The following is a 14,679-nucleotide window of genomic DNA, read 5'->3' as shown; positions in this document are numbered from 1 at the left end:
CTTGTTAAAACGTATTGTAGTACTTATATATATAATATTTATATTAGTATAGTTCAGAAATTGTTTCATAATTTTTGTTGCATTATAGGTTCAAATATCATGATTTATTGTATTTTATAATATTAGTATGTCTTGCCTGTCCTGAGTATAACAATGGAAATAATTCTTATCACTACCTACTTTTTTTTGTAGGCCTTCAAAATAGAAAAAATTATTTTAACGACCTTGATGACAAATTATTTTTAGAAAGGTATAGACTATCTAAACAATGTGTTAAAAAATGATGTATAATTTATTTATATAAACCGAAACGTTAAAAGAAAGTAAAATAAAGTGTTAATTAATAACAAACTGACAAATTAAATTCAACAATCACTTATCAGTTAATAACCAATGAGAACATTGGAATCTAGGTAACCGCTTTGGTTACCCAAGTAACATTTCGGTAACTCTCAAATATAATTTAACAATACTAATGTTATGGTGAAACTTATTTCATTTAACTATATTGTAAATTTAAACGAATTGTGTACTAACGTTGTGTTAAGAGTGTATTTAACAATAGTTGGTGAAATCGACTGGTAGGATGCAAAGCTCAAAGCAAGAAAAGCATACATCTTATGAAGTGTTAAATTTTTATTTTTACACTGTCAATCTAAATGAGATTGCCATTCAAATGGATTCCAGTGGCCGGATTAATCTCTCTTTGGATATTGACCCATACTGTTTACTGATATACACATTATTGTCAAGCGAGGCAAATAATAATTGGAATTAAGAGATTATTCGATGGAGGTTCAAACTTTTTGGGTATCAAACTCTGTCAACTCCTTTCCCTTTGAAAACCTACCTGACTTAACCTTCGGGTTTTGACCAACTTGGATAATTATCGTGGCAAACGTGCTCTGTATATTATATTAATATATACGCAGACCAGTAGGCGACGACGGTCGTTAAGCAAACAAAATGTACTTTTCCCTAAGTACAAGATTTTGCGCGTTGCGAATTCATCTTTTTTTTTTTTTTTGTTCTGTAACTTGTCAGTCGATGTGTGTGTGTGTGCAATTAAGCAGACTGAACAAAAAATAAATCATTGACGTCAGGCATATCAGAACAATAATTATCCGTATGCATAATATATGTACTAAGAAAAAGCGCACAAGGCCGAAGTCGTGTCGCGAACGCGGTTATATAATAATACCGCGTTAATTGCTTGACTTAAGACAATAATAGAGTTGCTATAATATATTCTGAATATGCTCCTCCCAATAGTTGTAACGCGAAAAACAAAACAGTTTAAATCGTATAACTGCATTGTGTAAATCGTGGTAGTGTAATATACACACAAAAAAAAAGGTCTACAGGGTGATCTGATTTCATAGTGAACCACTCAATATCTTATAGAAGTTCCAATAGTTTAGGACAGGAGGAAATGTGTAGTGTAGTATTTAATTGTTGAGAGGCTGATAAAAACCAAAAAAAAAATTGTGAAAAATTGAGATCACATTGTATACAGTGTGTTCCAGCATGAAAAGTAAGTAATAGGTGATTTTTCCATTAGTCAAAAATTTAAGGTTTCGACAGTTAAGTAAAAAAATAATGACCATACAATTTTTCCCAGTTAATTAGTGCAAAAAGTTCACCTTAAAAGATGGGTCACATCATTTTCAGTCCTTTTCGGCCCCTTACTCAAAAAATGATAAGAGGAAAATGATTAGAGACAAGAAATAAGAAATAAATGATAAGTGATAAAAGATAAACGTCAAGAGATATTGATAAGAGATAGGTGATAAATGATAAGAGATTAGAGACAAATAATTAGAAACAATAGATAATAAATAAATGATAAGATATTAGTGATAAGAGATAAATGATTAGAGACTAGAGATAAGAAATAAATGATAAGAGGGATATGACCCCTCTTTTAAGGTGAGCTTTTTCCACTAAATAGTGACTTTATGTATTCTGTTTTCCTTTTCAATTTATAAAACACTTTGAAGAACAGCAAAAATAGTGAAAATTTGTTGTCGATAAATGTCAATAAAATTATTGATGGTTTTTGTGGTTTTCTTTTGTCATGTCATTTATATTATATATTGACGTCCATGACTCTTGTAATTTTTTTCCTTTCTTTCTAAAGCTCTGCAATTGGCAAAGAAGTAATCAATTTTGTAACCTTCAGTATACCTAAGCACGCGTACTCGGGACGCTTTCGTTGACCCACTTGACGATTTTTCCAAGTAGTTCTATTTTCCAAAAAAATGCACACCGTTCGCAGATTATCTGTGTAAAGCTTATATATAAATGAAAACGTTGAACTTTATAACAAAACATAAATAATCTACATGGCTCGGAATGAACGATAAGGGCGACATAATCAAATTCAACTGGCACAACAGCTAAATCACCACACATAGTTCCACGACCGCCTACTATATTATAATGCTGTGCTGTTAATAAATGCTAATTTCCAGATGTCATAAATCATTCGAATGGTGTTCAAAAGTCGTTTGTTGTTGCTCTGACGTTGTACGTGCCTTTTGAATACACATACACATGTCTACCGAAAGTTCACCAATGTTTCTTGTATGGTTAATACAAATTTTATTAAAAAAAAAAATATGAAAAATTGAAATCATAGTGTACAAAAACAATATAGCAGCCCATACTTACTCGTTGTGCTTATAATTTTTAGTAGGTACATTTTATTTTTATAATAGAAAAAAAAATCACATAGTAATGCAGCAAACACACTGAACTACATTGAACGACCATAAAAAAAGAAAAACAATTTTGCAAACGTTATAACATATAAATATTTCAATATAAAAAGGTTTTGTAGCGCATAAGTAAATGCTTTAAAAGGGTTATAAGAAAGAAACGCTATTTTTCATTCGAACCTTTGAAAACGACACAATAGAGTTCGGTGTACTAACCCGACGTGACAACAATCATATTTTTATATATACAAAAAAAAAAATGTTAAAAAGAGAGCGAAATAAACACACACAAAACGTGTACTGCAAATCACATTGCTCACATTTGAGTGTATAAAATATGTATTTATATTTTCATTCCAAGCTTTTTTTTTTTTTTTAAATAAAATTAAGTTTACCAATGTCATGTGGCTCTGTTTCAAATGTTGGATACACTTGTTGACATGTTCTATTGTGGTAAACCTATTTCTGATTTGTTACAATATAAATGGTTTAAAGCAAAATAAAAAATAAGCGTTTTTGCAAATCAGAACTGTACACCACCGTAGAGGATTATTTTCAAAAAAAAAAACAATGGACTGAAAAACAGTGGAGAGGAGAAGGGAATGTATTATTTTAAATATTATTAATGCAATTTTGTAAATAGAAAATATAGTCAACAACGTTTAATTATTGTAATTGTGTGTGTGCGCAGAACCGTGTGATTGTAATGAGGAGTTTGAAACAGAGTTGAAGACAATATTGTAATTGTGATGTTGTAATGTTATCACCATCGATCATCGTTGTTATCACTACTTGTTATCAGTATTTCTTATCAGTTTACGTTATTATTATATATATTTGGTACGATTGGGTTTAAACCGATCAAAAATCGTTATTTAAAAAACCAATGTCTTACTATGAAGTGGACTATCTGGTTTTATTTTTATATTAACCCTTGCTCGTTAATTTTAGCCGGGTGTACACACGCTTAAGATGTTATAATAAAAGTAAAATTAATGTATATAATATTAGCGTTTCCGCCGTCGCGGTTAAACATTTGTTTCCTTTAAAATTTGTTAAATGAGGTTTTTTTTTTGTTAATTTTTGTATTTTTATTTCCGGAAATCCGCAAGTGATTTTGGTTAACACGCGACGGGTACGGTAAATCAACTTCACCAGCAAAACCCCTATTTTTTCACCCCTATTGTACTGCCAAACAAAATTTCCGGTTTACCTCCTTTAGCCACCGTCGGGGGCGAGCTGAGATAATTTTTATGGGTGTGGTCCCTTTTTTGCTGTGGCTCGGAATGCACACAAGTTTACTTAACGAGACACGCTCACAAGCAGAACCAAAAAAATGATAAAAAAACTGTACTCACTCGAATCTAGCGTGGCTTCGTTTTTTCACATCTTTGCGGCCGTACCTCTTGCCCGGTCCTTTTTCTTTTTCCTTCACCACGAACACTCCTCCGGCCGAGTAAGCGCCGCCCATGGCTTAAAAAAATAAAAAAGCAACAAATAATATTAATATAATTTAGACAGGACAAACTAAGACGACGTCAGAAGAAAACAGATAGCTCACTCGGCCGAGAAAACAATAGACGTTTTTAAAAAGACTCCCTTATCAGTCGCGCGAGGATATCAGTGCAGCCACTCGAATTATAGTATACCTATATTGAATTATCGTTTTACAATATTATCACAGATTAAATAAAATCAGATAGTGCACTCTAAAAAAATCGAAAAATTTAATTAAACTTTATTGATCACAGGTCAGTGTGACCAAAATATAATAAAAACAAAAAATCGTTATCAAACATCTGTAACGTTATCACTATCGGCCATCGTTGATCGACTACTTGTTATCAGTATTTCTTATCAGTTATTATTTGTAAATATTGGGTACAATTAAGTTTAAACCAATCGAACATCGTTATTTTAAAATATATTGTCTTACTATGGTTTTATTTAATCTGTGATATTATTGTACAAACTTCTTACCAATCATGATATTTAAACGATAACTGACTCGATATTACCACGGATTAGACCATTTCTTTTCAACTAATTTGTCATGTTATTAGGAAATCGTGTGCTTGAATTAGTAGTCACACTGGTTTCATTTACAGTCATGGTTTTTGTTTACATGCCGAATGACCTGTTTTCATATTGTAGTCTTGTGTGGTAAAACACCTAACCGTCGTTACAGAACAATAAAAAAAGTCGGTTATTAGTGTATTTTAACACTAGATGCCAAACTTAGCACCTAAAATTTGAATTCTTAGTATGAAAACTTTAGTCAAACTTGGAGCTTTTTAATATACAGAATTATATGTATATCGAATAATGCGCTTGATGTGTTGTGTATATAAACGGCTGATATTACATAATAACAGTTAAACATTAAACATTAATGGCCGAGTACGTTTTAATAATGACCGTCTGGGCGTGACTAAAACATAGGCCGTTATATTATTATATTATATCAAGTACGAGGTCTTTGTTATTAATGCTTAAAACTCTGAGAGGGAACTCTGTGAGCAGTTAAAAGTCGAGACAACTTGGGTCTCGGTTATTTTTGTTAAGTACTACTACTACAACGTTATTGTATTTGCTCGATTCGTTTGCAGTTCATTAAATAATAATGTTGACAGTTTTCATCAACTACATACAGGGTGATCGTTTTATTGTGAACCACTCAGTCAGCCGGATTCACCAACGTTTGTTAAGAATTTAACATATTGTTAATTATATTTAACAACTAGTTGATGATAATTGGGTTTTATCGAGATTTGTTAGCCTTAACACATTATTAAAACGATTGTTAAATTAATCACCCGAAATCGGCTTGTTAAAAAGTATTGTAGTACTTATATATAATATTTATATTATTATAGTTCAGAAATTGTTTCATGATTTTTGTTGACTGAATAAACTAGTAATATAAAATAATGAACTACACATTAGATGAGGAACTTCTTTATATTGAGTATTTAGAAAACAATAGAAAAGACAACTTCGATAACCCTTTATTAGGTAACCAGAAGTTATTTTATGCAAGTAGATTGGGCACAAAGGAATGACACAGACTTGCATTATAGGTTCAAATATCATGATTTATTGTATTTTATAATATTAGTATGTCTTGCCTGTCTTGAGTAAAACAACGGAAATAATTATTCTTATCACTACCTACTTTTTTTGTAGGCCTTCATAATAGAACAATTATTTTAATGACCTTGATGACAAATTATTTTTAGAAAGGTATAGACTATCTAAACAATGTGTTAAAAAATGATGTGTAATTTATTTATATAAACCGAAACGTTAAAATAAAGTAAAATAAAATGTCAATTAATAACAAACTGACAAATTAAATTCTACAATCACTTATCAGTTAATAACCAATGAGAACGTTGGAATCTAGGTAACTGCTTTGGTAACCCAAGTAACATTTCGGTAACTCAACAAATAGAATTTAACAATAATAATGTTTTGGTTAAATATATTTCATTTAACCATATGTTAAATTTAAATGAATTGTTAACTAACATTGTGTAAAGAGTTTATTTTACAATAGTTAGTGAAACCGGCTGAATATCTTCCAGCGTTTAATAAGAAATTACATTTTTAAACCAAAAATAATATCGAGTGGTTCGCGATAAAATGATCACCCTGTGTGAGTATTTTTCATTTTTAAAAAATATTCTCTTTTTCGCTTATCCCTTAAATACGTTGTGTACTTAACGTCGGCTTAAGTGTCTGCACAATATTAATAACGCTCCCTTTAACATCACTGTAGATCTTTTGTGTGTGTGTGTGTGTGTGGATAGATCTTTTAACGCACTTTTTACATGAAAATAAAACTATTTTTTTTTTTTTTTTTAATTCATTCTCTAAATTAAATTGCCCGTTAGAAATCGTCTAAGCCACTCGGCATCTCCCCCCCCCCCAGTGGTATATAATATCATCTGTTCTTTGTATATTATAATTTATAAATTACATGCATTTTACTCTCTTTACAAAATATTATGTTCATTTTCCAAAAAAAAAAAAAATCCAAACATTTATTCCCAACAAAAATTTGATTACTCTTCATTAATAATAATTTAGAAAAGGAATTTTAATGTTAAACCATAAACTGACTTGTAAGTACTTTTTTTATTTGTGCGTATGTGATCATTAAAAAATGACATGATTACTTTAGAGAAAAAAAATTGGGCATTAAACAGGTCTTAACAAATTTAGGCACTAATTACTCGTGTAATTATCAGTAAAAACCGTTAACGGTAAAACATTATAAGAACCCTGTTTATTATAAAATAGTTTTTATAGCCTTATAAATTTAAGTAGTCGTATCAAAGTGAACACATCAAGTGGAATGAAGAAGAGAAATACTCAGTTTCATATTTTACTTTAAAGGTAGTATAAACTCACTAACTGGTTGCACTTGTCCAACCTTATTATAGGGGTATTATAGTTTAAAATAATATATGATATGTAAGGCCAGCTAAAAGCAATATTTTTGGAAATTTTCACAAACATCAAATCATTTTTGTTCGGATGGGCGATTTTGTAATTAACCAAATTTTCCCAACACAGTTGATTATAATTTGTATTTTATATTCATTATAATAGTTTCAAGTATACCATGATGTAATACAGTGTGGTCACTTAATAAAAAAAAACACGTTTTAAAAATGTCTTTTAGCAGCTGGTTTTGCAAAACCAGCAGACGCCTCGTGTAGACTATATAATATACATTTATAGTTAAATTTTTTTATTTTTAGACAACAAATTGCGTTATTTCACAGCTATCCGGTATACCTACCTTGTAATTTCTCTTTTCTTCCTAATATTATATTATTATTAATTAATATTATGCGTTTTCCGCTTTGAAACCGTCTATACTGCTGTCCGTTTAGAGATGATATTTTATTCATTTTTTTTTTTAACCGTACAGTAAATAGTTTAATTATCTTGTACATCATTTTTACACGGTATCTTCTCTAGTATGTCACTGGCTAATTTTGCACACTGTTATAACTTATAACCAAGTGGCCATTAAAACCAATGTGTGCTGCACACTACTATACTGATCTACTTTCTACACACAAGCCAGCCAGCAGGTCTTGGCCAAGACGGTGTTTTCGCTGCTTTTATTATTGGTTTTGTTCGTGTTGGCCCTAAAGTGTTTTTATTTCCACGGGAAATGTGGGAAAATATTCAAGTCTAGTCACGGCCACATCCCAAATCCCGGTGGACGAGAAACCGATAGCCGGTTTTAATAATAACTGTGCCCCGAAACAATCGATAAAGTCGGCCGCGGCCTTGCACGGTTCGTCCGGCAAGCTAATTGTTGTCAACTAAAAAACTATGTACTTTTTGTTTTTAGTATTGTATATTTATATGTAAATAATTGTACCGCATTTGCACCACTCATCGAGGCCGATAAAACAACGGGAAAAACATTAGGGCAAAGTGGGGAAGGAATTGCGGGAATTGAAGTATCTTTGGAACTAAAAGTCCAGAAATTCCGTTCTTTCTTGAAATCAAACCATAAACTTGTTGGGTGTTATGTATATAAGTTTCAGATTTTTAAAATTAAGTTACATATTTCTTTTGAAAAATTCCAAAGGACCGCCATTACCCCCATATAGCGGGGTAGTACCAGTCACCAAAAAACACATGTAAAATGATAGGGAAAAATTTAAGTTCCTAAAAAACCCACAAATTATGATCAAAATATCATGATATCAGTGTACAGACCTATTGCGCAATGATATTGTTCAAAGACATTTTGTATGTTTAATGGAAATATTAGATAGGTAGTAAGGTTATGTTACCCCATCAGTTTTCACTGGTATTACCCTTATCAGTCTTTTTTATAAATACAAGTATACAAGCTGTAATATTTAGGTACCTATATTATGAGCAAATAAATGCAATCCTTGCCAGTTTGTGGTGTATTAGAAACAGTCAATATAGTAAACAAATTCTTAATTCGAGATGAGTGAGTTTTATTTTGGAAAAATATTACAACAAAAGTGATGAAAAAATTGAAAATCATTTTTTGGTGAGAACAAAGTTGTTTATCGTTTTGAAACATCTGGTATTAGGTTCTGGTAACAACAGTTATCGAATTATGTGTATAGATATAACCTGAAGAAGATGTAGAAGATGTGTAGCCTTAAGAAGAAGGATATATTCTTTCACTCTTGTGGGTGTGCAATCTTTAGACGAACGTGTGAAAGAAGCGTTTGACTTTAAATATATATATATATATATGAATAACTTTTATCGAATATAGACTTCATGCTTACCTGGTAAAGTGCAATATCCAAAGCAACCGAAGCACCGCGAGTCCGCCAAACGAATGAGCACACCGCCGTGTGTCCACGATTCCTTATCTCAATTATTAAGAAAATAAGTAAAATAATGCGCGTGTACTTGTTGTATTTATTAGTATTTTTTTTTTTTTATTATTTCACTTGCCCACTTGGTAGACCTACTGGAACGACGGTACACGAGTTACTTTCTTTTCATATATATATATATATATATATGTATATACTTGCTAATGCGGTAGTTTTAAGCCGTGAGCTTGGTGGTTGTGTTACACCGTCCTGCATCGATTAATGAGACGACTGCCACAGTAGATGGCTATATAATCACTTTACACGTGTGTGTGTGTGATGTTGAAACGATAATGAAATTATTTTTTTTTTGGCTACCAAGTGAAAACGATTCACTGTTCCGTAGTAAAATATTCATAAAAATCCTGCGCGATTAACGGTTAAGTAATTATAATAATTAATACAGCACTGATGTGTTTGGGCGGAGGAAGGGTTCGCTCGTGTAAACGGCGGCGATCGTTTACTTTGATTAGTTCAATTGCAGAACACCCTTTTATCGGACCGAGACTCAGCCAGCCAAGACTGAAACAAACATATTATAAACTAGTTATAATATACATATATTATTATAACGTCTTATTTCTTATATCTACCTATCTACATACAGTTTGTAACTCAATTCTCGCGTTAGTTCACCAAACTATAACCGTCGTCGGTTTTTCTTTCTTTCCCAACACCTTGTATACATCTCGATGTACTTTAGCCATACTTGTAAAAACCTTTACACGGGGTGATTCGTTTTGGGTAAGACACTAATTTTCTCGGAAAATATGAACATTAAAAAAAAAAAAATAATTTCCCATACTTTTAGGTACACATTGTAGTACATTTTTCAATACTGTGAAAATTTGTATCTCCAACCCTTATGGCTTATACAAACAATGGTAGGACATCACTTTTCAAATGGAAACGTATATGTTTTCAATTCCATTAATATATGTAGACAAAAGTTTAAAAAAAAATATTATTGTTTGAATTTTGAATTTTATGGGCTACCGGTCTTTGGGAGAAAATGTAATATCTTTACAAGTCATAGCTAACGAACGGATGGATGAAAATTAAAAATTCAAACGATCACATATTTTAAAAATGTTTGCCTACAAATTTATGGAATTAAAAACATATTATGTTGGCATTTGAAAAAGTAAACTTGGATCCTTTTTATCATCGTACAAGGGACAATTATTAGACTGCTAAAACTGTTTGTGGTTGATTTGCAGAAATACACGTGGAGCTCAGACGAGGATTGCCCACGGTCACGGTTCCTCTGCCGTTGAGTTAGGTATGGTTAGGTTAGGTTAGTTTAGTTTAGTTTAGGTTAGGTTAGGTTAGGTATGGTTAGGTTAGGTTAGGTTAGGTTATGTTTGGGTTTAAGTCAAATGTTGAGTGGGTGTGTGGAGCACCCCACTCAAACAAAGTTGTAATTTTATTGAAAAATAAATGGCATCGGAAAACTGGGGGGAAGTAATGCCTCAATAGGCAAGTACCTCTCCAGTTTTACTATGGATGCACTAGAAGGAAAAAACAAAAAAGGTTAGGTTAGGTGTATTTATATTGTATTGGTATGCATTCGGTCGGATCGTACAATATAAATACTACTATACCATATGCTATATAATTAGTTCACCAAAACTATAATCGTCGTTTTTTTTTTCTAACACCTTGTATACAATATCTCGATGTACTCGTCGTACTTGTCATCGATATTAGTCTGCTAAAACCGTGTTTGTTGTTTTGATTTGCAGAAATACACGTGGAGCTCAGACGAGGATTGCCCACGGTCACGGTTCCCCTGCCGTCCCGGCGCGAACTCTGCCAGTTCACCTTGCGGCCGGTAACGAACACCGTGGGCGACTTTACCAACATGCTGAAAACCGAAGACAAAGGCATAGACCACGTGGTGGTCTCCAACCCCGAAGGTGTGCGCATCGCTTCTTCCAACACAATCGAATCGCTGATGGAAGGAGACTTCCGGTTGACCGTCAACGACCGCAATTTCACCGTCCACGTGCCGCCCCATACGAAACTCACAAAGGTAAGGTTACTAGGGTCTCTATCAAGGGTTTCATTATATGCCTAGGTGCTGTCTTGTTTAATGTTGAATTTTTCACCACTAGAGTGCGCCAAGTACATTGGCAATTATTTACTTACATACATTGTTTCAAATAAATTCAAACTGCCTGTCGTGAAAAATTTCATTTTATGCAAAGTTATTCAGTTTGGCTTCTGTGCGCCTCATATTATGGTATCTCTGCAGACTGGCAGTGGGGGGTACAAAAATAAAGTCTTAAACTTGTAAAAGGTCAAACATTATTCACCTCACGGATAGCTGGAAAAGTGTAAAAGTCAGTCTCCGTTCTCTGATCATTATTTTCTCGCTATTACTATATTCAGTGGACAGCTTCTCTTTGCATGCTTTCAATGTCTATAATTTACCCGTGTCGTCATAATATATACTTATATTGTACTAAAATTGTATAGATCGTATATGTAAAATGAAGGAGAAAAAAAAAACTATTACTATATAATCTCACTAATTATTGTAATGGGCGTTGGTTTTCACAAATTTTAATCAGTAATAAAAAAAAAGCGACAGTGAACGGTTTTAATTGGTTTTTGTCTTTTAATTATAAGCTCTTGCTAATTAGCACCGTAACGTGCAATTTATTCTGTTTATGGTAAGAATATGAGTTTTATATGTGCTTAATTTATGTTTATATATATATATATACTATAGAAAATTAAATAAACGGAAATATACATATATATTATAAATACATCTATTAAAAAAAAATTACAAACATAAATATATTAAGGAAAATTACGCGTTGTTAGTTTATGAAGGAAACCACTTTTTTTTTTTTAGATGTAATTGATTACAAATTAGGCAATTTTTTTTAATTTGTTTTTTGGGGCGCAATTTTAGAATTTAAGAGCTGCAAATTAGTTTCAAGGTAGTTCTAACATATTATAGTACCTATAACATATAGCTATTATCCAAGGAGAATGTGTTTGGTTTTGTACATAAGATGTCTCTAAAACAGTTGTACTTAACTTTTCATCACGGTTTTATTTCAGAAACCAATATGTGTGAAAACGAGGGAAAAAATGTATAAACATTATGAATTATTATAACAAGTCGGCATTTATTTACATTATTAAATTTCATACAAAATATAATAAATTAATAATGTGTTACAGATCAATATCAAACAGATTTCGAGTAATTATTATTAAAATTTGTAAAATACTATTATGATTTAAAAAAATATATATATATGTAGGTTTACTTTAAAAAGATGAATTTTAATTTAAATTTAAATTGGTGATGCAGTATTGTTACTGGCGTGGTTTTTTTCCTAAAAGTTCATTTAGGTCCCGTAGCTCTTCAAGACTTAAGTTTAGGCTTTCCAATAAATCTTTAAAGTTGGCATCTGTTAGTTGGAATTTTTCATCATCCTCATCAACTTCAACTCTTATCAATCCTTCAATATTCGATAAAATATTTTTGTTATTGTAATAATTTTAATTTATATTAAAATGTGTAAAGTTCTTTTTCGTTAGTACACACCTTCGTCGTTCGCTGTATTTTTCCCTATCCATTCGATGATCTTATCTTTATAAACAGGAAAGTCTTCTTCCAAATTTAATTCTTTTAGTTTTAAACTCTTCTCGCATAGTTCTTTTATTTCAATCGCCTAGAACAAACAAGATTGTATACCAAACAATAGAATATAAATAATTATTCTAATTAAAATATATAATTTTTTTAAAAAAAAAAACGTTAATCATTACTGATTTTGACTATTGATACAATTTAATGATAATAAATCACCTTCTCAAGATGAGACAAGTCTTGTGTGCTAGTAGTACATTCAGGTTTATTTAGCTCCCGTAGCACTTCAAGATTTAAGTCTAGGCTTTCTATAAAACGTGTAAAATCGGTTTCTGTTAATTCGACTATTTCACCTAAATAGTTACAACACATATTAGAATAAAATGTTATTAACATTTAAATAGTAGTTATATTATGGAACCGAAGACATATATTTCGGATAACTGTTGGCTTTAAACAATAGTTTTAAATAGAAACTTACCATTCTGATAATGAAATAAATTTTAAACTTTTTTAGCTGTGAAAATTTTGTATTACTATCGAATCAGAAACTCTAATTGTTATTTATCCTTTTTTAATATTCGATAAAAGTTTTTGTTTGTGATAGTACAAACCTTCGCCTTTTCCTATTTTCGTCTCTAACCATTTCATGATCTTATGTTTAAGCATATTTCCTGTAAGATCCCCTCGATGTAGTTTTAAAAGCTTCTGCCATAATTTGTTTATTTCAATTAGCTGGAATAAAATTCATGAAACACATTATATTTTATTTAAAAACTTGTTTTTTGTAAAACACATCATGGTTTTAGAGACGAAATTTACAAAAACTCTTATACTTTTTTTTAACTATAACACTTGGTTAGTTATCCCATCAAATAAAATGTTATTCAATTAAGTTTTTAACATACTTGTTTGAGTAGGAATTATGAATAATTTGTTGATCATTTAGAATAGATGATTGGTAAATTTACAGTGCATGTAAAAATTGCTTTAACCATAATGATAATTGTATTCAGTAGTAGGGTAGATACGATTAAATTTAAATTATTAAATAATTTTGACATTTTCGTGTCTTAGCTCTGGCACATAACCCTGGCACATATCCGAAAAAAAGCATAACAATTCAGTAGGTCGGTGGGAGATAGGGGGTAGACGATAGGGGTAGGAGATAGGAGTAGGAGATAGGGGTGGGAGATAGGGGTTAGTGATTGGGGCGGGGGTAGTGGGTAGGGAATAGGGGTAAGATATAGAAGATAAGAGATAAGAGATATGTTGTACGTTCAACGTGCAAATTAGAACTAAATAATAAATTCAAAATAATTTAATTCTCTATGTTAAGTTATATTACTTTTGGCCAGATAATAAACACCACAATTTTAGCCAGAAATTTAATTGTACATAATTTTTTAATATCCTCGGCTTATGCTGTAACTGGAAGCTCCATGTAATTTTTTTTTTTTTAATTATAATTCCACAACTAATCTAAATTTATTCGGTACTTCAACGTGACATGAAAATGCTCTTTCGTGGATGCAGACTCAGCTGAAAAACTTTTTTTGAATAGCAGTGTACTACCACAGCTAAATTAAATAAAACCAGATAGTGCACTTTAAAAAAATCGAAAAATGTAAACAAACATTAATTATTTCTTGACAGTGCGGCCAAAAAATGAAAAAAATATAATCGTTATGTTCTACAGTGTGGCCAAAGCAATTTTTTTAAGCATCTTTATTGTCATAGCATATTATTATTTATAAATAAAAATCGGCGAATGTTTTTTTTATCTCTTGAAGTATTATGAACAATTAAGTATAAATAATTATTCTAATTAAAAAATATTGTTTAAAAAAAAAAAAGTTAATCATTAATGTTCTTGGCTATTTATATAAATTAAATGATAATAATTCACCTTCGCAAGATGAGACCAATCTTGTGTGTTAGTAGAACA

General features: G+C 31.1%; 2 protein-coding genes across 4 annotated transcripts in view; one reads left to right on the top strand and one right to left on the bottom strand.

The window, feature by feature from the left end:
- Nucleotides 1-9,153, bottom strand: part of LOC126834147 (uncharacterized) — a 29,547-nt gene extending 20,394 nt beyond the window's left edge. Inside the window, exons 1-2 of one of the 2 annotated variants that reach the window (XM_050565868.1) lie at nt 9,023-9,153; nt 4,079-4,193 (exon numbers count right to left, since the gene is read on the bottom strand). In XM_050565868.1, coding sequence (XP_050421825.1) covers nt 4,079-4,191 — 113 coding nt within the window. In that variant the 5' untranslated portion in view covers nt 4,192-4,193; nt 9,023-9,153. The remainder of the gene's footprint in view (nt 1-4,078; nt 4,194-9,022) is intronic. The other variant, XM_050565871.1, reaches the window with a different exon arrangement.
- LOC126834149 (calcium uniporter protein, mitochondrial) overlaps nt 1-14,679 on the top strand; it is an 80,224-nt gene that overhangs the window by 34,211 nt on the left and 31,334 nt on the right. For both annotated transcript variants that reach the window (XM_050565873.1, XM_050565872.1), the window contains exon 3: nt 10,861-11,150. In XM_050565873.1, coding sequence (XP_050421830.1) covers nt 10,861-11,150 — 290 coding nt within the window. The remainder of the gene's footprint in view (nt 1-10,860; nt 11,151-14,679) is intronic.

This window comes from Adelges cooleyi, unplaced genomic scaffold (assembly GCF_023614345.1).
Source record: "Adelges cooleyi isolate 19-005CV unplaced genomic scaffold, UGA_ACOO_1.1 ACOO_flye_CR_arks_rails_tigmint_CR_PRNA_21, whole genome shotgun sequence".
In the NCBI taxonomy this organism is placed as follows: Eukaryota; Metazoa; Arthropoda; class Insecta; order Hemiptera; family Adelgidae; genus Adelges; species Adelges cooleyi.
Note: the sequence above shows the minus strand (reverse complement) of the source record. Positions and strands in the feature narration are given on the sequence as shown.